Source organism: Fusarium venenatum (genome assembly GCF_020744135.1).
Source record: "Fusarium venenatum strain MPI-CAGE-CH-0201 chromosome Unknown EDB82scaffold_1, whole genome shotgun sequence".
In the NCBI taxonomy this organism is placed as follows: domain Eukaryota; kingdom Fungi; phylum Ascomycota; class Sordariomycetes; order Hypocreales; family Nectriaceae; genus Fusarium; species Fusarium venenatum.
The window spans coordinates 6,532,996-6,553,815 of NW_027072129.1; the positions used below are offsets into that span (position 1 = coordinate 6,532,996).

The 20,820-nt window shown below is 46.5% G+C and overlaps 7 protein-coding genes across 7 annotated transcripts; 5 read left to right on the forward strand and 2 right to left on the reverse strand.

Moving 5' to 3' along the window:
* Positions 1-80: 80 nt before the first annotated feature.
* EDB82DRAFT_488392 (RNA dependent RNA polymerase-domain-containing protein) lies at positions 81-4,605 on the forward strand. The gene is made up of 4 exons (XM_025729946.2): positions 81-311; positions 363-3,448; positions 3,501-3,818; positions 3,869-4,605. Exons 2-4 carry the CDS (start codon positions 471-473, stop codon positions 4,410-4,412), a joined length of 3,840 nt encoding a protein of 1,279 aa, XP_025589120.1. The 5' UTR covers positions 81-311; positions 363-470; the 3' UTR covers positions 4,413-4,605.
* Positions 4,606-6,862: 2,257 nt separating this feature from the next.
* On the forward strand, positions 6,863-8,501 carry EDB82DRAFT_571873 (cytochrome P450; the record flags this gene model as incomplete). The annotated part of the gene is made up of 2 exons (XM_025729945.2): positions 6,863-7,580; positions 7,634-8,501. The coding sequence occupies exons 1-2, from the start codon at positions 6,892-6,894 to the stop codon at positions 8,499-8,501; spliced, it is 1,557 nt and encodes a 518-aa protein (XP_025589119.2). The 5' UTR covers positions 6,863-6,891.
* A 479-nt stretch (positions 8,502-8,980) lies between these two features.
* Positions 8,981-11,021, forward strand: EDB82DRAFT_441396 (major facilitator superfamily domain-containing protein). Its single transcript, XM_065607790.1, has 3 exons — positions 8,981-9,393; positions 9,449-9,770; positions 9,825-11,021. Exons 1-3 carry the CDS (start codon positions 9,020-9,022, stop codon positions 10,902-10,904), a joined length of 1,776 nt encoding a protein of 591 aa, XP_065465692.1. The 5' UTR covers positions 8,981-9,019; the 3' UTR covers positions 10,905-11,021.
* Positions 11,022-11,532: 511 nt separating this feature from the next.
* On the forward strand, positions 11,533-12,364 carry EDB82DRAFT_488397 (uncharacterized protein). Its single transcript, XM_065608332.1, has one exon. The coding sequence runs from the start codon at positions 11,542-11,544 to the stop codon at positions 11,974-11,976; it is 435 nt and encodes a 144-aa protein (XP_065465693.1). The 5' UTR covers positions 11,533-11,541; the 3' UTR covers positions 11,977-12,364.
* Positions 12,365-12,787: 423 nt separating this feature from the next.
* EDB82DRAFT_63558 (GPR1/FUN34/yaaH family-domain-containing protein) lies at positions 12,788-14,400 on the reverse strand. The gene is made up of 5 exons (XM_025729941.2): positions 13,860-14,400; positions 13,718-13,807; positions 13,437-13,663; positions 13,199-13,383; positions 12,788-13,143 (listed from the first exon to the last, which is right to left on the reverse strand). Exons 1-5 carry the CDS (start codon positions 14,075-14,077, stop codon positions 12,991-12,993), a joined length of 873 nt encoding a protein of 290 aa, XP_025589116.1. The 5' UTR covers positions 14,078-14,400; the 3' UTR covers positions 12,788-12,990.
* Positions 14,401-15,836: 1,436 nt separating this feature from the next.
* EDB82DRAFT_63485 (uncharacterized protein) lies at positions 15,837-17,053 on the forward strand. Its single transcript, XM_025729940.2, has one exon. The coding sequence runs from the start codon at positions 16,228-16,230 to the stop codon at positions 16,663-16,665; it is 438 nt and encodes a 145-aa protein (XP_025589115.2). The 5' UTR covers positions 15,837-16,227; the 3' UTR covers positions 16,666-17,053.
* Positions 17,054-19,080, reverse strand: EDB82DRAFT_63484 (uncharacterized protein). The gene is made up of 3 exons (XM_025729938.2): positions 17,973-19,080; positions 17,715-17,923; positions 17,054-17,662 (listed from the first exon to the last, which is right to left on the reverse strand). Exons 1-3 carry the CDS (start codon positions 18,774-18,776, stop codon positions 17,443-17,445), a joined length of 1,233 nt encoding a protein of 410 aa, XP_025589113.2. The 5' UTR covers positions 18,777-19,080; the 3' UTR covers positions 17,054-17,442.
* Positions 19,081-20,820: the final 1,740 nt, after the last annotated feature.

Genomic DNA, 20,820 nt, shown 5'->3' on the forward strand with positions numbered 1-20,820 from the left:
AAGCCGCAATTGTATGCAAAATAGCCAGGCAGCTTTTGTTGTTCTTCTATGCACCTCCTCTCTGCTTCTATCTTCTTTCTCCGCAAACTCACCCGCGCGAATGTGAAGCAACCCTTTCTTCGTAACCGTACATACCCGGCCACCTCACAGCGGCCGGCCTCCCGCATGAAGCCCTCTTACATTCGACTAACCGTACATAACGAAATACCATTGTCTGCATTCTTTCTTCTCGGCTTGATGAAGAAGGAATAGATCGCCATTATTGTTGCTTTCGGGTGGACCATCAAATGCAATAGAACAACATAGATCATGTGAGATCAGAAGCAACATCAAGGCATGCCATCTGAACTAACGGATTCCAGATCATTATAATATCGTCTCGCATTTGCAACACTATATTTTCCCTTCCACCTGCTGAGGGTGGATGCGCCAACTTTCTCGAGGCTTTCGGTTTTGCCCCCGACTCAACGATGGAAGTCTTCTGCCGAAATGTTCCTCTTGACTTATCAGAGGATGACTTCAAGCGGGAACTTCTTCCCTTGATGAAAGCCCTCAACATTTCAGATTTCTACTGCGAAAAGCCCAAACGTAGAAGACAAGCATGGATCAAGTTCCTCAACGCCCAAGATGGAAGGGCATTTCTCGCCCGGCATGGCAAGCAAAGACCTCAGATTGATCTTAGCAAAGAGAACATCAACCCAAATAATTTGTTCAGGTTCAACTCAAGTATCTTTCGGTCAATTCCAAGAGATATAGCGCGTCTTTACATTCTCAAGGTCGCTGTGTTCGCGGAGCAAAGCACAAGGCCTGTGGACAAACATGCCATTGCGCACCTCAAACATGAACGCGAAAAGAAGAAAAAGGTTACTACCAATGCGAACAACAAAGATCGTCGCGCCCCAGACAAGGTTTTCAGCGTTACCGGTATCAGCTGCGGTGGTAATACCTTCTGTGGCCAAGATGAAGTGTTGACATTTGTTGACCACAAGAAATTGGTTCTTCCCAAGAAGATCGTCGGAAAACTCACACCCCAGTGGATCACAATCCAGACCCCGTTTGAAAATCGGATGGACTTTTATAACGAGACTATCCAGGACCTTATTGCTACCCGTAGTGATATGTCCCTCACATTGGTCTTGACGGAACCGCCGAAGATGTACATGTATCGCCCCTTATCAGAGCGTTCGAGTCAGGAATGGAGCCGAGTAGAGGAACTGGTAATTTGGGGCTTGGCTCGTGATTGTTCTTCATCTTGTCTCGTATATCGCATATATCTCTACGATATACCTTCGTTCGACGAAGTCTTGAGATCACTGAGGAACAAGGACATTCTCGCCATCACCAACCACGACTTACCATCTGTTGGATGCCATGACATGGGAATAGAAAGCAATCAATTTCTTGGACGACGAACCTTTATCGAGAAGTCTGAGAACCTTCTCACCTCCGGTAAGGTGCACTTCGCTCTTCTATTCCAGGTTCAGGCTCTCGTCTGGAGCAACTTTATCAATCCAGCCAGTGGTATAAAGCTTCTCGACTTGTTGGGCCGTGTTATAGAGGATCATAAAGAGCATGAAGTAGCGATTCCTATCACAACAAATGCCATGAAGAAACTCTTCCAGACAATTACATACCCTCGTCCTGGTACGGAGCCCAAGGAGCTAGACGTGTTGAGTATCATGGCCAGCATCATGGAAACTGAGTATGAAGCTCGCAAAGACAACCCTGAAAGAGACCGAATTTATGGAGGCAAGTTACCATCAAACCAAATCTGGGTCTTCAAAGCTCTGATCACACCTACACGATTGCTTCTCGCTGGACCAGAACCAGAGAGTAAGAACAGAGTGCTACGAAAATACTCAGACTACAATGATCATTTCCTCCGCGTCATTTTCTGCGAAGAAGACGGCCAGGAGGTGAGGTTCCATCCCAAAGTGGACAACGAGTCAATATATTCTCGCTTTCGACGCATAATGGATGACGGCATTCAAATCGCGGGACGGAGGTATCATTTTCTTGGATTCTCTCATTCCTCTCTCCGTTCACACTCTGCCTGGTTCTTGGCACCTTTTACCGATCAAAACTCTCAACTACACAGACCGGAAGTCATCTTAAAGGCTCTTGGAGACTTCACAGACATTCGTGTCCCAGCAAAATGCGCGGCACGTATTGGCCAAGCATTCTCAGAGACACCTTACGCAGTGCCGATCTTTGAGAACAATATCGTCCCGCGATTCATCCACGACATCAAGTCTGCAGATGGATCCCGTGTCTTCAGTGACGGAGTGGGGACAATTTCCCAGAAAGCGCTGGAAGAAATCTGGCCTTATCTTTCTATGAAGTCTGCGGCGCCGACATGTCTTCAGGTTCGTTGGGGTGGTTGTAAGGGAATGCTGTCTTTGGACACCACACTTGAGGGGAAGGTGTTCTGCATTCGAAAGGAATCCATGATGAAATTCCGAAGTGAGGATATCAGAGAGCTCGGCATTTGTGACACTGCATCTAAACCACTGCGACTGGTTCTTAACCGCCAAATGATCAAAATCCTAGAAGACATGGGTATCAAAGATGAATGGTTCTTCGGGCTTCAGAACAACGCACTTGACATCCTACGCAACGTCACAGCTGACGCAACAAACACGAGCTCCTTTCTGGAACATCAGGCAATTGGTATAAACATGGGCCTCCCCAGGCTGGTCAAGCAACTTGAGACAATGGATATTGACTATCGCCGCGACAAGTTCCTCAAGGCTGCTGTCGAGCACGTCGTCCTGCGAGAACTTCGTTTGCTAAAGCACAAAGCTCGAATTCCTGTCGACAACGGAGTGACACTTTTTGGTATTATGGATGAAACGGGATTTCTTAACGAGGGCGAAGTATATATTACATACGACAAGACTTATGGCAGAGGTAACGGTCGAGGCATCAAGTCTACATTGAAAGATGGCAGGGTTATAGTCACTCGCTCACCAGCTCTTCATCCTGGAGATATTCAGCTTGCCAAACAAGTCACTCCGCCACAGGACCACCCCTTGCGAAGTCTTCAGAACTGCATCGCATTCAGCCAGAAGGGTAAGCGTGACTTGCCAAGTATGCTGAGTGGAGGAGACCTCGATGGAGACATCTACAACATTATATGGGATCCTGAAGCAAACCCGTTGAGAATATTTTCACCAGCAGATTATCCAAGAGTCACCCCTAAACCTCTGGATCGTCAAGTCGAATCTAAGGATATTGCCGATTTCTTTATCAACTTTATGCGGACTGACATTCTAGGAGTGATTGCGACTCGACACGTCATCTTGGCTGATTATTATGATGAGGGAGCTACTCACTCTGATTGCGTCGCCTTGGCAGAACTGCACTCCACGGCTGTTGACTTTTCCAAGACGGGTATCCCTGTTGATATCAAAACCTTGCCTAGAAACCCGCGTTTTCGCCCTGACTTGTAAGCCAGCCCTGCTCCTGTAGTCATCGTATTACACTAACATTTCGCCAAGTCTCGCAATAGCACCACCTCTGAAATTGTATGACAAGGGACAGTTGGCGCACATTGTGGATGAGGACGAGCTCGATAACGATGACGTTATGGCGCGTTCCAAATTCAATCACTACCAATCCAACAAGATTCTTGGTCATCTCTACCGAAACGTCGACGAGAAAAGAATCTGGGATGAGGACATTCACCGCCGTATCAACACTGCTGGACCATCTGTTTGGGATCAGCTTTTGATTATTGTGGAAAATGAAGTCATCAAGTATAAGCTCGATATCAAGTGGACACGCCAGTCAACAGAAGCCTGGAAGATACGCGGCCTGTGAGTTCCATCGTCTACTCCCGTTTTTATCGCATGCTAATTTGACACAGGTATGAATCGACAATAATGGACAAGATGTGGGACTTTTCAGAGAATCCCCGTGTACCGTTGACAGAGGTCGAGGTATTCTGCGGCTTTATCCTCAACAAGAGAGGTGCTCAGACCTGCCGCCAGGGGGATGCATCTATCAAGCTCAAGGAAGAGATTGACAGCACCATGGCGTGGATTATCAAGCTGATTCGGGATCGAAGCGTAGGCGATGGCGCAGAGACTCTCAGTACAGTGACCGAAACAGATGCAGCCACATCGAGGTGGAGAGAAGATGCCATCGAGCTATGCTGGGCGTGTGTGGCTGTTTCCTGTATCGAGAAGGAAAATGCACCTGATGTATACCACGGCGATGGCGAGCTAGAGAGCTTCCGTATTGTGGCTGCCAGCTGCCTGGTCAAAGAGCTTAACAGCCTAGCTCGGAAGATGGAAACCGTTGCCGGAAGAGGATTCATCGGTGTTGGACGTGGTGGACGAAGTGGGTGGGGCGGACGGGGCGGACGGGGCGGACGGGGCGGAAAGAATATGACGCTTCCGATACGATGATTTGAGTGCAGTTTGCTGTATGTAAGGTTTAGGGGATACCAAGGCTGTTGTGTCAGCTGATCTGGACTGGATGTTGATGATAATTTGTACGGAAGATGGCATTGGCACACCTCGTTGATAAGAATAATTGAAGATACTTGGCCTAAAGGTCATGCATGTATCAGAATAACGTATTCCACGATTTACAATTCGTAACGGCCAGTGCAGATGTTTGTGCACACCTTTTGAAGCTGCCTCACTAGGAGTGCCACGAAGGAGCCAATCGGCGGATGCGTGAAGTAATGGCTAAGAACGGGGGCATGGTCATATCCGCTGAAGGTCTTCATACTACTGTTGACTTGAAGGAAGTAGTTGGCTTTTCAACGACGTACCGACTTTGTGTATGCACCTTATGGCGTGTGTAGGCCTCGTCTCTTGTTAAACTCATAGGTTTAAGGTACAGATGTGAATAATTAGCATAAGCTTAACTTTTCATGGCACTGGCAGAACAAGAAAGTATGTATCGTATAATGAACGACATATTTCGAGTCAGTATTAACCAAATGCACTTTCACATATAGTCATGTAGGGTCGAAATCCGTTGACTGTGGCCCTCAAGAGGACATGTTCAACTCTGCTCAACTCAACATCTAGTCCAACATTGCCGTATCCCCATCCCGAGAACATTAACCAAGAAACAAGAAACAAGAAATAATTTGCAAACCGTGCAGATCCATATCTCTCTGCCGTGGCTCCCCGACAAAGATCGGACCCAGCACTCAAGCAAAGCTCTCTTGGCAATCTTTGCCTGTTGTCTGTACCAAGAGACGGAGCATCGGAGTACATTTTAGGGCCAACCAATTGAACAAAATCCGCATTCCAGGCATGTGGAAAAATGACGATCAGCAGGGACCTGTGTCAAGAGGAGGCTAGTTACACAAGAATAGCGCCGTTAGAGATGAACCACTTTACGCCACTGTTGTTGGTTGTGAGAATGATGACTATCTCCGACGAGTTGTCTGCATGGAAATGCTTCTGATACGTTGATATCCAGGTGTTCTCCAACAGAGATACTAAATAATGACTTGGCTGTGGTACATGTTCCGTAACGACAACACAGAAGGTAGCTTCTTGATATAAGCATAACCAAATGATTACAGCCAAACACAAAAATAACGATACTGGAAAAGGGTTTCCTGGATTATTTTGACTCTATTATTGTCATCAAGAGCGTTTTTATATATGGACCGTGCGAGCCAGAACAATGTCTCTAATAGTTTACACTGAACCAACAACATTTCGCCAACACTAACCACTTGGCAACAAATATAGACATCGATCGTATCTCTACCATTTCCAGCAGTCAGCACGTTAATATGCAATGCAGTTTGCACGGTATATCGTTCTCGATCTTGATTAGCTGGGAAACACTCGCATGAAAGATGCCTGGCCCAATCGGTGACGACATGAGGTTCTGTAAGTGGACATTCAAACTAACAAAACAGCCTACGAGTAAGCCATGCTACACAAAATCAATGCTTATAGCACCAGGAATATTGGTTCTTGGTGGGCTGAAGTTTCAACGGGAAACATTATTCCTTAATCTCTTTGTTCTCTGGAAAGGCTATGCGTGATGGGGTGATATAACGAACAACCTTTCTTCACCTTCTGTTTCTAGTTAATAGACCATCAACAACTTGAGACTCCTGAACCTCTGTGAAACCCGAGATCTTTTGCTAGGCCTTCCCGTATGAGATATTTCTGCTGCAGCTTGCTATGTTGTTCGCTTCAGCGATCACCCAGTTCAGAAGCAGCGACGCCACCAACTCATTGTTTCTAGGATGTGACAAGAACTCGGCTGGTATTGCGATCTCTTTGATGTAATAATGGTCTGATAGGCAAGAAATTCGGTTATTTAGTGGTTGTTTCCAAGGCGTTGTGGAGTCTAGGCTGGTGCTCATCAGTGAAGGTATCACCACACACCCTCTCCCAAGACCCCCTCAAGCAGACGACAACAACAAGCTGCATATGTGCTATCTCAAAAAGTTCTTCCATTAAGAGGAAAGTTCAAACATAGCAAACAATTGTGAATCACAAGGATGCGGATATGATTGGGTATACGGCCATCTTGTTCCCCCGCTCGGCCCCAAAGGTATGGTTGTGGGCTCACATATGCTTCGAGCATAAGTTAGATCTGAATGTTTGTATTGTGATGAGATGCAGCTTCATTCGCAAATGGTCAGAGTTAGTGATCATGAGTCTCTGATCACTTCATCGATGAGGGGAAGTAGTTGAGGTTGTGTGATGAGGCTTGCAGTCAATAACGATGAGATCGTCGACACTTGATGAAGGCTCTCTTGATGAAGCTTTATAAGATGCAAGATATTACCGCTCAAAATAGGAGGTTCATCAGACAAGACAGTTCATCTTTACTTCAATTACTCACAAACTATCACCATTCTGTTGATCAGCTGTGTCTGATCTCCTACTTCACCTCGTCATGTCTCATCATGCCCGAGCTTTTGATCACATCTCTTCGTTGTCAGCCAATCTTATACCAACCCTCATAATCTTCTGTATAGCTGCTTATATACTTCCAATCTTAACTCGTCGTCTGATTCGCCACCTTACATCCCCAACCTCATTCAGTGAGAAAACATTCAGCAATGGCGGCCCTTCCATCTCGCATCTCCCCCATCTATCAGGTGTAGTTCCATGGTTAGGCCATCTCATGGGTCTAACAATCGACAGCACTCGTTACATCAACACCCTCATTGCTTCTACGACTGCCCCCATTTTCACCATTAATATCCCCTTTGCACGCATCACAGTCTGCCATCCAAGCATGGATCGTGTTCTCTCGCGTCATGTCAATGACACGGGCCTTGCTCAAGTACTCGTCTATGTTGGTCCTCGTCTTTTTGGACTCAAGAGAGATACCATTGACGCTGTGTTTGGGTATAACCCCCAGCCTCTACATAAGCAAAAGTTTGGTCATGCCGAGAACATTGTGTCTTTGAACCAACGCTCGAGCACAAATATTAGAGACCGGGTTGCGCTGATGCCTGAGCTGAATGAGATTCAAATTGGCCGTTGGGTTTTTGAGTTGACCGTTTCTGCTACGGCGAGTGCAGTATGGGGAGTCAAAAATCCTTGGAGTATGGATCAGGAGTTCTCTAATGAGTTCATGTAAATCTTTTCTTTACTGGTATTATGTCGATTCTTGGACTAATAGCGTGAAGGAAACTCAGTGAAACGTTTGATACCCTCGGAAGACCCTTTTCTTGGTTCACAGCAAACTCGGCCTGGAACTCCCGCAAGTTTCTCCTCAAAAGACTTCAAGAATTCCACCTTCAGCATCGTGAAGCCCGTGTCCAAACCACTGGACATAGTATCAACGTTGTGGCTCACAGTGATCCCAACTGGGAAAACAACCCAGACTACTACCACATCGAAATGGTCTCAGCCCTGGGTCTTCTCGCGACTACCAGTACCCTCGCAGTCTGGCTTACTCATCACCTCTTGACAGATCCTGAACTTACCCAAGTCATCCTCAAGGAAGTCCAACAGGTCAAATATGTTGAAGGGGAGGATGAGAACAAGCCACGATTGGACTTTGCCAATGTTCGTTCAGAATGTCCCTGGCTCATGGCTTCTTGGTATGAGACTCTCCGTCTTCATATGACGGGCGTTGCAAGAATTGCTCGTCACGACTTTATGCTCAACATGCCCGGGTCTGAACCCATTGCTGTTCCCCAAGGAGAGATATTCATGCTCCCTATGTGCGCATCTAACTTGGATGTTGAGAACTGGGGCCTCGATGCTGCAGTCTTTAAGGCATCCCGCTTCATCGACAAGGAAGGTCAAGTATCTGGCAGCGCCGTACGCAAGGTTAGAGCCTTTGGAGTCGCGGGTAACATGTGCCCTGGTCGTGTGTTTGGAACAGACATTATATTTTCTGTGATTGGGACCATGCTTCGGACTTTTGACATTGAGGCTGCGCCTGGTGAAGAGTTTAGGGTTCCTATTCTGCGAGGAGGGCTCAATGTTGGTTTTGAGAGGTATGGAGATGATGTGAAGGTCTTTCTTAAGAGGAAACGCACTGCTTAGCTTGCCGCTTCGAGACAGATTGGGTGACAAGGGATTGGGATATATCTACTCTGAGATGCAGAGAGTTTTGTGTGGAAATAAGCAAAGTCCACCATAGCAAATGAATCAATTTTGCTCTTTGGCGGAAAGATTAGCCGCCTAAGTCTTAGGGTACAAAAATAAACAACCTAAAAGTGTGGCCTAAGTTGCATAAGCTGGCCTACTAATCTTGTCTCTTTGACTGTCAACGTTTTCGATACCCTAAGAGACAGCGTCTTATGAATATCCGATACTACAAGCTTCCGAACGAGGCTCGTTTCGGTATTTGGGCCAGATCATACTTATTGATGAAACCTGAATATGTCGCTTGGAGCAATTGATTCAACTTTCTTTTAACCAGAAGTTAGGGATGGCGAGCGATGTAACCATCGGGTCAGCCACATCAAAAACCCTCCGATGTCTTATAAGTCGGCGGCTTCAAGTCAGACACTAGATGATTTGTAACACATCCCTCTGCTGCTATAAAATTCTTATATAAGATGAGTGTTGGGATAGATAAAATGAAAGTGCCCTCTCGAGAAAGATCCATGGTAAATTGTGAAAGCTCTCCACGAAAATATAACGATTTATACGACTACTTTACAACTCAGCCCATTGCTACATCACCATCCCTCGATATGTCTGATCAACAAAAGTTAGACCAAAGGGATGAAGAAGCTCAAAGTACCCAGGAGCAACCACCAGCATTCAACAAAGACTACCGCTTCTGGATGATCATGGTTACGCTAATCCTCGCCACCATCCTCGCATCTCTTGAGTCAACAGTTGTTATCACTTCTCTTCCAACCATTGTCAACGATCTCAAACTTGGGTCTAGTTACATCTGGGTTACCAATGTTTTCTTCCTTACCACGTGAGTCATATGTCCTAGCCCAGTCTATATGTCTAACTCTGTCTCATTACTACAGGGCCTGTGTTCAACCCCTCTTCGGTCAACTTTGCAATATTTGGGGCCGCAAGAAAGTCATGGTGGCCATATTTGCTCTATACACCCTCGGAAGCGGTATTGCTGGTGGCGCCAATGGAGGAGCGATGCTCATCGCTGGTCGCACAATCCAAGGTATTGGGAGTGGTGGAATAACGATGGCCAACGATGTTATAATCTCCGATCTGGTTCCATTGCGGTACAGAGGGAATTATATCGCGATACTTCTGTTGGTCATGACCGTTGGTTTTGCGATTGGACCGTTCCTCGGGGGCGTCATCGTTGAGAATACGACTTGGAGATGGGTAAGTTCAAGTTGGTCATAGATACATCAGGACGAAACTAACATTTTGACTTGGGTATTTTACCTGAATCTTCCCCTTGGAGGCGTCGCTATTATTGTGACGTACTTCTTCCTCAACCTTCAATACGACAGAACCCAGTCAACAATCGAAAAGCTCAAGCGTATCGATTACATCGGAAATGCTATCCTCATCGGATCCAGCGTCTCGATTCTCATCGCACTTACATGGGCAGGACCAGTTCATCCATGGTCTGATGTGAGAATACTGGCTCCACTGATCATAGGTCTTCTTGGACTCGTCGGATTTGTCATTTATGAAGGTTCTGGCATTCCATCTGAGCCTGTCATGCCCATCCGTCTATTCCCGAGTCGCACATCATATATCGTCTACGCCAATACCTTTCTGAATCAGTTGTTAATCATGTGGTTATACTACTTCCTCCCACTGTACTTTCAAGCCGTCAAGATGTCTACGCCTTCTAGATCGGGAGTGCAAATGCTACCCGTTGCTCTCATCGCCATTCCCGGAGCTGCACTCTCTGCCTTTATGTTGTCAAGATGGGGCAAGTATAAAGGACTTCATGTATCGGGCTTCTTTATCATGACTTTGGGTGTCGGGCTCTTTGGTCTTCTCGAAGAGGACAGCCCCCCTGTAGCTTGGGTGCTTGTCCAATTTCTTCCTGCTATTGGATCTGGATTTCTACTCAACACGCTCCTCCCTGCCTTTCAAGCGTCCACAGAAGAGATTGATCAAGCTGCAGCTACTGGTACTTGGTCATTCATACGTTCTCTTGGCACAGTCTGGGGTGTCGCAATCGCTGGGACCGTGTTCAATTCGTACACGAAACAGTATGCGCACATGATTGATAATGAATTAGCCAGAGAAGCACTCCATTCTGGGGATTCATACCAAAGCGCAACTCGTGCTTTCATCTCACAATTTGATGAGGCGACTCAGGAACAACTGCGCCACGTCTTTATGCTCTCACTTCGGAAGGTGTATGTTATCTCTGTGGCATTCGGTGGGCTTGCCTTTTTCCTGTCTATGTTGGAGAAAGAAATCCCTCTTCGTGAGGAGTTGGATACTCAGTATGGCCTGGAAGAGAAGAGTTCCAGTAAGAAATTAGACAGATGAATGCGCATGCACATGCACGGGTGCAGAGTCAAGCGGCTGCCTAACATCATCACTGGCAAACAGTGACAAACGCCTGACTACCTAGTTCACGATACTTTAAAAATATTATTTTATGATAAACAAACAGTGATTCACAGCTGATGGAAATCTAGCTATAAAGGAGCATGCCACAACTCCTCTCCTCTTCATAACCTTCCCTTCTCATCAACTTCCTTTGGCTACACCATTATTCCTTTCCATTCGCGCCGTGCGGCATGCTCTATCGCACTCAGCTATACCTTTATCTGCCCTACTCGTCTCTTCTACCGTTATACCTCGCTTACTTTATATCCCTTTACGTTTCTAGCACAGTTATTTAGGGCTGGCTATTCCTACTCTGCTTTAGACGTCCTCCTTTACACAATAGTTACGGTTTATTATCTCCTTGCCGTATCTATTCCTTTCTGCTTCTCTATGTTTAATGCTAACACACTACGCTTCAGATCTCATCATCTCTTTATATCGTATCTCCCTCTTAGCGTATTTAACAATTCGGACATCCTCCATCATGCCTGAAGACACAGAGTTCCCACCTGCTTTGCAACTCATTGTTCAGCCCGGCGAAGACGACATTGCTGCAAGGAGTGATGGCGAACGCATGCAAGTGGGCGCCCATGGGAGACGGCAATTCCAGGAGCTCTGGCTCTGGGGTTCAAGTTACCACAAGGCAACGACACCCACCTTCAACGCCCAAGCACATGGCCCATCACACTCGACACAGTCCCTATTGCCATCAGGCGAGGAACTGAAGCCGCATGTCGCAGCTGTCCGTATGTTAGAAATTGGTTTGGTCATTGCGGATGAACCAGATCGGTACAAGGTCACAGGTCATTCACGAGACAAGATTCTAGAGCAACAAAAAAGGAACCGTCATATCCTGACTCGCGATGGAAATTTATTCCGAACCTACATCAAGGCAGGCGTCTACATTCAACCACAAGCAAAGACATTTGTTGGCTGCATGCTTCGGGAGGGTCGCCTTTGCGCTTTGAAGATTGAAATTGAAAGAATATTCTTCTACATGGAGTTCTAGGGAGATTCCGTTGAGAAGAACATCAAGGCCAGAGAAAAGATCATCCCAAGAGCGATCAAATACTACGCAGCCGACATCAAAGAAAAAGAGCCCAAGTCTAACAATGATGATGCTGACACTACCGCTACTGGGTCAAAGTTACTAACCCTTGCCACTACTGCTTCCGATCATTTAGAGGACGTCCAAACGGAGTACCAACCATTTTTCAGTCAATACTGTGCTGCTGACAACAACGGCAAAACTGCTTTCCTGGCCTTTGACCAAGACAGTTCCCTCAGTGATGAAGACATCGCCAGTCTGATTGAGGAATTCGAGGTAAACACCTGCCATCGGATTTATAGAAGACACAAACTGACAGCAATTCAAGCCCCAGGTATAACGGGACTTGGATCCTGAAACTATTCGAGCCGTTTACGAGATCATGTGCAATGAAACAGAAGGTGGAAAGCCACTCGGCCGGCTGTTCCCGCATTCAGCGCTTGCCTTCTTTCTGAACTATTGTGATACGATGGTCGATCTGTCCCTTGGGTGGAAGGATGTTTCGATGACAGTCCGCATTGCTTTCCTTGCGAGCCAAATGCATGTCCAGCACGCTGGATACTCCTCATAAATGTCTGTTGCGCCGTTTTGGACACTGTCCAGTTTCGGGCATGATAACGATTGGTGGAGGGACTGTCAAGGTTTACTTGTGGAAAGGTCTGCAGTCCATCATCCGTCGGTAGTAATTGGTAGTAGCAGTTCTCGTCATGTCAAAAGCTGATGGAGGTACAAAAAGTTAAAACAAATAGGGTGTTTTTCAGTCCATGGATCTGAAGGATTCATCAGACTAGTAAACTAATAGCTAATAAAGTTCAACTCCGTGGGTAGAACATCAGACTGGAGACCACCCATAATCAATTGTTGACTAACTCAACGCCATGACCAACGCCGGGAAGGAGGTTCTCAAGTGTCTGTATCATCCCTTTATCCCATTTTCCACATTATTTCCATCATACATCTCAGATGCGCATCAAATTATGCGCGGCGGGCCTTCTCACTGTGTCCCTTAATGACAGTGGACAAGTCGCCGACAGGAATTTGGATAGGGAAGTCGACGATGGCGAAGAGAACAGCGACGAGGATGTACCAGCCCGACATGCATGTGACGAATCCAAATGCACCGCCAGCCTGTTTTGACATTAGTTATGTACTCGTGCTGAGATATCCAGATCAAGAGGCTTACCTTGAGAAGCTTTTGTGCAAGCAGAGCATTGCCAGTAAAGTCCTCAGCGAGGGCCCAGAAACCAGCAGTGATGAGCAGGAAGCAGAATGTCAAGCTGAAAAAGATCATGACAAAGACAACGTTTGTTCGGAGGGCGCACAGGAAGAAGATGAAAGACAAGACGCCCATAAAGAGGAGCCAGAATCCTATAGCAATTCGTTAGTACAATGTGTTTCGTGGTTGTCGGTGTTCAACTTACCAAGACTAGCATTGAAACCTTGTGTAGCAAGGCCTTCGGCGGAGGATTGAGCATCGGCAGGAGCATAAGAGGCGTATGTAGCAAAGGCCGGGATGAGAGTGCCACCATAAGAGAACCAGAAACCACCGAAAGAGCAAAAGACACAAGCTGGGAAACTGTTGCCGAGAACCCATTCGAGAACACCACCGATAATCATGAGAAGGCCGCCCATAAACATGTACACGGCGCTATAGATGTTGTTAGATGTATTCACCATGGGGATTTGTCAGTTGAGAACATACTTTGAAGCAGCACCACTGCCACCGGCACCTCGCCAGCCCATGAGATCACAGGACAGGGGCGTAAAGGCAAGCAAGAAGCCAACAAGAGCACTGGAAACATTGTTAGTATCATCACTTGATAGCGGTAGAGGGGAAGTCTTACATTGGTGTTGGGTTTGCAAACGTCTGTCGAAGATCACCCTTGACCTTGTTCATTGGCGAAAGGTACAGCTTCTCAAACAACTCAGGGCTCATCTGAACACTCTGTGCTGTTCGGAACTGGCTCAATGCCTCGAGACGCTGAGCCTCAGGGTCAAAGTTTCCGTTGAGACCATCGTGCTTCTCGCTCAATTGCTCGCTGTGCTCGGTGGTAGCAGCCATTGTGATGATGTCGTCCAGATTGCCTGATGTGTTGTTTGTTAATCGAAGAGATGAAGGAAGAGAAGATCAAAAGCGAAATCAGGTGCTAGGGGGGTATCTTTGGATGAGTGAAGAGGAAGATAAGACAAGTCAATGCTTAGTTAGATAGACAAGGAACAGGGACGGACTTTCAGATTACAATCAGGCCATAGCTTCTCCTATATAGTCATTGTAGGAGAAAGCTTGAGGTTCAAACCCTGGACCTGTTTCTCCCCCAGACCAGGGGCGCGCCACCCTTTGATCCGGCGCCATGCAACAGTTTCCCCAGGTCTTGGAGATCTCCACCACTAGGAGAAGAGTAGAAGAACGGTAGAGGCAAGGTATGCATCAGAATGCTTTGCTGTAAAATGTACTAGTCTGAAGGAGGGGACGATCAGCCGTCTGTCCGTCTAATAACAAATGTCTACTTTGGCGCCGTACCATTCGGTAGAGAGTCAAGAACGTGGTCTCTCTAGCATTAATCTACGGAGCTCTACTAGTATTGAAAAACAATACGACCGACAAGCTATGCATGCGAGTGCTCGAGAAGCCAAGGGCATTCCTTGTCTTGGCTTAGACCGTACTAACGCTGGTTCCCAAGTATCTGATTCGATACATTCCACCAGGACTATTAAACTTTAGCCACTCATGGCTAAAGAAAGAAACGTCTGCTACCCCAGGTTGCGTTGCCATGCAGACCGTTGCATTCATTGTTGTACGATTGCAGCAGCTAGGTTGCGGGGGAGACTTTGGGGTTCAGATCCCTTCCAACAACTCCACAGGATCCCTTCGCCCGGTTGAGGAATACAGGGCAGGCAAGGCTCACCGTTTGTTATACTGGGGAAGGGTGTTTTTAAAGAGCTCGTTGGGGATTCTCTGTACATCACTTGCTGGATAAGTCTAAGCTTGACCAAAGAGGTTCAAAGATATTTGCTAATTGACAATATTCTCCGGATAACCGAATGTGCTCAGACTGAGGGGAAGCAAAACTAGATGCAACACACAGACAAAGATAAAGCACATGACCTTGAAAAGTAGAGACCAAATCTGGGGAACAGCATCAAAGTGTCTGTATCCGTATTGAAGATCGTCGGGGCCCCGGGATCGCATTGGTCCCGCGTGAGTTGAGTGAGGGGGTGGTTGGTAGTATGTACTTCGGATCCGCTGTCAAGAGAGTGGATATTTGATGTACAAAGGATGTACGTTGTAGAGTTGAAGTTTGTAAAGTATCATAATCTACGGCTTTCAAGTTTGTGTGTCTCGTTAATACGACAGTAACATAGCACTGCTTGATGACCACAAGAGAAAACGACTTGTCGACTCGATGAATGTAGCTTCTTGTACAAATGTCCTCGACATACCGAATAGCAATTCATCTACCAAATGTCAGGTCAATGATGTTCTCCAACAAAAGTACTTACTTTCCCTCTAAGGTCAATTCCGCTGCCCCAGATTCTGTGTTCCCCTTCTCCCCCAAACCAATCAACCCTTGTCCCCTGTTTAATGAGGGGAAGCAATTCGTTAGAATCGAATGCTCTGACTGCGGTTCCGTGTTCTTCTAGCTGACGCCAAATCGCGGCTCCGCCTTTTAGGCCTGCACTAAAAAGCGTCTGTGGTCGGTACTTGGAGATTGAGGCTAGGGTCTGAGTTGAGCTGATCCGGGGTAAGGATTAATAGAGTATCCGTCTCGCTTATGATTGGGTAGAGAGAAACTGAGAATAATGCACTGTAACCTCCAACTCAAGCCGTCATCGACAACTATTCGACTCCACAAACTCGATTCAATCGCATTTCAATTGCTTCATCGCAATTATAAAATTCAATGGCTTGACCTGTTTACCTTGGAAACCCTAGACTATTAATAAGATATCATCGGATCTTGGCTTATTCCGGTCCCTCAAGCTCAGCTCTACTATGTATGGCTGTCACTTACACGTCTAGTCTATGTTGTCATCATGAGTACCCAATCCGTCATGACAATATCAACGACGTCACAGTTCGGTTATGATCAGAGACATAGAAAACATTAGGACTGAGAAAAGAATTCAATCTTGTAAAAATAACAATTGTCCAATTGATCTCGTCACGACTCAACTTCCTACTCAATCCCCATACAATCTAAAACATCAAACATGAAGCAAGTATTCGGTGCCGGTCAACAAGGCTCTCTCGCTGTCCCTATCACAGCTGGTGTAGCTGCTCTAGGAGCAGGAGTATTCTACATGGGTAGATCCAAGCCCGACACCACTCCTGAGCAAGATCGCAGAAACCGCGCCGAGGCCAAAAAGGCGGAAGGCCTTAGCGGTGCAGGTATTGGAGGAAATGCCATCACAGGCGGTCACGAGCTGAGCCACGCCCAGAACTCAAGAACCAAGGAGAAGACCACAGCGCCTCTCGAGAAGCTTCCCAGCGGCGGAGTAGGGGGTGGCGTTGGCGGCGGAGGTTCCAACGTCCGTACCTCGGTCGAGATGACGGCCAAGGAGAGCAATCCCTCCAAGTCAGGTAGCGGCTTCCTAAATGAACTCTTTGAAACTGGTGGATCCAATACTGATCATGGTGGAAATGTATAGGAGCCTAAAGATACCCTTGTCGCCAGAAACCTCGATGGCACGCCTTCCAACAAGGACGCAACGCACCACAACAAAGATCAATAAGCACCCTGTAATTACCAAGGCTGAGCAGCGGTAATTCTGCCTTGTAGCCATTACAGGGTGCTTTTGGACAGGGGGAGACAACGTTGCTGAGAAGGATACAGAGTCAAGGGTTTCGCGATCTCAGTGTTGCGAGCAATCATACTGAAACTACTACCACGAAGGGCCCTATTGAGTGCGGCTTGTACTAAGTAATCATAGCGGAGTTTATGAAAATTAATAATGATGCTTCCCGAGCGTGTCTTGAAAACATCAATTTCCGATAACAAGGGTCTGAGTGCCAGTTGTGACGGTGAAACAGGTATTTCACCTTAGTCTTCAGCATGGCTAGACCAAGTCAGAGCTGTTAGATCTGTATCTAGGACGGAGATCAATCTCCTGCAGGCTCATGAGTGAGTTTGTTGAGCTGAAGCGGAAGCTGATCTGCGTTGCTTGTATGACCTGCATGGCCAACCTCTACCCCAGGCTTGAAAGCCTCATCATCTCATGCACCAATATACGGCAACAGATCTGAAGTCTAATTTAGAGCTTAGAATAGCGTTGAGAAACGAGAGATGATGTGTGGTCACTCATCAATGGATACCTCCGTGTCTCCGAGATGACCCCAGATTTCAACTCCTGTTGTCCGCGTTCCACCCTCACACCCCAGACTATACTTATCGTGTATACCAAAAATCCACTGCCTCATTCTCTGGTTCATCCACATATTGATCGTGATGGAGGTGGTGACCTTCTCCTGAACCATCTCCCCGGAAACTTCTGCTCGATACTCGGTGGGTATGTCCACAGTATCACAAAAGTAGCCACTTTGTTAAGCATACGGCGCAGTTTTGACTGTTTCGGCTGAAAGCGACGCCAGAGCTGATACTCAAACGTTAAAAACGTGTTCCCAAGGATGTTGAGAGATCGAAAGATTCTGCCTTGGTCAGTGACTATACTCCTTTTCCGTAGTAGTTTTGAAGACTTGCATATTCGAGCCAATAAAAAATACTGTTGCTATGTCTGAGCTTTGCGGCCCTTCCCCTCTCTCTGTCATTACTCTGATTACGTCGCTCAGGGGAGGTATCCAAAGTCCTAGAATGCTCATCTCGAGGAGCAGCGACCAGTGATACGTCCTCAACTCGATACCCCGTACCATGTTGAGACTGAATACCCAACCACTCATGAGAAAGTTGATCTAAACCAGTCAGTACATCTTCCCTACCAGACAAATGTCGTTGACTTACAATAGTAGGTGTAATTATCATGCTTCTCCCCTTATAATACCTCCAACACATAGCCGACGCAACAATCGTAATCGTTCCCTGCGCGAACCCAGACAGAAAGTAGTACAGGAGTATCATACGATACCGTCTATAACAATTCCTATGAAACTCGTACTCCTTCCACGCAGCATCCGAAGTCACAGGAAATCCACAGTATCGACACACGCAGACCGTCGAACGCGATGCAAGCGTGTACGAGCGTCCCACAGAGAATCCTCCCCTCGCAGCGACGCAGTCGATACACTCATTAGCCAGCGGGTATCGCGCGTGAGATTCATCTGCTTTGATGAGACTTTCCCTCTCGGGATCATATGTAAGACATTGGTAGCATGTCGACAGCAGCTCAAACTTTATACTCGGGAAGATGAAGCGTATGATAGGTTTGCTGAAGTTATGTCGTAGAGCTCGACATGTTCGTCGGAGGGACTCGACTTGGCCGAACGTGAGGTGTTGTAGGATCATGATTTGCAGCTCTGCTGGAAGGCGAAGGAGAGAGTTGCCCATGTTTGGATCAGCCACCCCAGAGTCGATGTGTGGTGTTTTGTGAAGTGAGAGAGGTTCTTTCTGTTTCCGAGTGTTCTTTGCTACATCTTGGCTCACTGGAGACGTCTGGGGATAGTCATCGTCGAAAGTCCATACCTCGCAACAAAGTTGTAGTAGGACATCTTCGGCCACTTTGACAAGAGACTGCATGTTTACAGTTCTGAGCAAAACTGGGTTGTTTACCGCTGGTTGCCTCTGGGGTATGTTCCAGTTGTAAGACATCTAAGAAAGTGCCAGAATAAGGCATTTCTATGAGTTCTATTCATACGTAAGATTCCAGTCCATCATCATCAACGACGTGTTGTCAGCTCTTGGCCAACCCATCTCTTATCGTGAAGCCCTCAAATTGCCAGCTGATTACCGGTTGTTCGGGAAAACCGAAGCCTAACAGGCTGATTGCTGGGGCTGTTGGTCGAGCCAACACACGCGTAAGCAATAGCCTATAGGATACATGTGAGATGCAGACTGGAATGGGTATTGTACATAGTGAACACAGTCAGCCTACGCGCTTACCGCCCAAATCTTGACGTCTTGTTCAAAAACGGACATTTTGTCGATGTAGAGTTATTTAGTGCTGACAAGTTTTCGGCGCTGACATGTTGGCCAAGGTAATTTGTTAGTGTTTATCGGGGTTCATCATGATTACGGATGAATCTTGCCTATTTGGACGAATGTTCTACATTGATCTTGAGTATTACACTCATTCTTAACGACGTGTTACTGGTTGGACATTGTACTATGGTAGAAACACCAGACTGTTCTTGTCCAACTCTAAACCAGTGGGTGGCCAAGAATTCCAAGTGTCAACCGTTGTGTGAGATGTCGAAATAATTATGTATACGGTTCAGAACTCGCAACTGGACAAGATCAAATCCTGAAGCATCACATAATATAAAATGCGATTATATCCATCATTACGTTTCCTATCCATAATGAGCGTATAGTTCAATGTGCAGAAAGGAACACCATAAGTAAAACTTCCAAGTCTGTCAGTCTACCCTATACTCGTCTATTGTCAACACACGTCTTGCACCGAGAACGTCCCTACTTCATCACCGTTCTACAGAGCAGTCCGTGCTCTGTAAATGATACACCTCCACGACCCGTTTCGAGATACGGATCCACCCAGCTGAAAGACGACTTGTGAAATATATCACTAGAGCTGCTTGTTTCTACCATTTCAGTTAGCATCAACAATAAAAGCTAGCCCAAGTTAATAAAACGCAGTCTGGTCAGTTTTGTTTGTAACATGAGAAAAATGACTGGTAGACATGATGTCACCTAACATTTCTGCCCGACTTGGTAGCCTGCTCGGCACACACGTTCACACCAAGCCAGGGTACGCATGCTGGTAATTCAATATATCATTTTCTATCATCTAGACTATTCCGGCTATACGGATACACCTAATGTTCTCGTAGCACTCTACATAATTATTCAAAACGTGGTCAAAGCAAGTATTATTCTTGGCCCATTATAGGCATTGTTTTCTTGTTGCGATGGGCAAGGATACATGAGAAAAAGCAAGTAAATCTAAAATCGGCAGGCCCAGATCTTTGAATATATTGATGTACTTAACCAATGTACAGCACGTAGTGTGGCAATAAATGACACCTTTACTCGGAAAACGGCTCATCGACAAAACATGGAAAGACTGTTGGTTCGTGACCCCCAGAAAATAATAGAAACCCGAGAGCCTGGATCACTAAAAAACGCCACGCAAGGCAAGGAACGGGAGTGACCGAGCCCAACCCAACCTCCTGGGACCAGCCATTGAACATCCAAGGGTAGTCAGGCAGAACTGCTTTCATGCGACCCCGAAGAATCTAACATTCAATTGTGAGGTGAATGGTGTGTTGTGGGTGTAGGGATAGCCAGAGGAAAGCGGGATTCTGTCCCATTCGTTAGCTATCAGATGATTATCGTGAGGGCTGAATAATTTCATGGCAGCCCGACACGCCCTTTTCTCAACTTACAAATACTTTTCTGTTCCTGCTCAGTCCAGTCTGCATCATGCATGCAATCTCGTGTGATGACCGGACCATTGGGACACGGGATGAGACTAGATCGTGAGCGATTCCAACAAGATGCCCTTTCTTATTGACCATCCTCAAACTTACCAGCATAACTATGTACACCTAGAATGATCAAAAGATCCAGGCCCAGGAACCTTCTTCGCGAATGAGAATTTGTCAAGCACCTAAAAAGGGTCAAAGCCCAGTTTTGTTCGGGTTTTTTACCTTTTTAGGGTATATAGGCCTTCGGG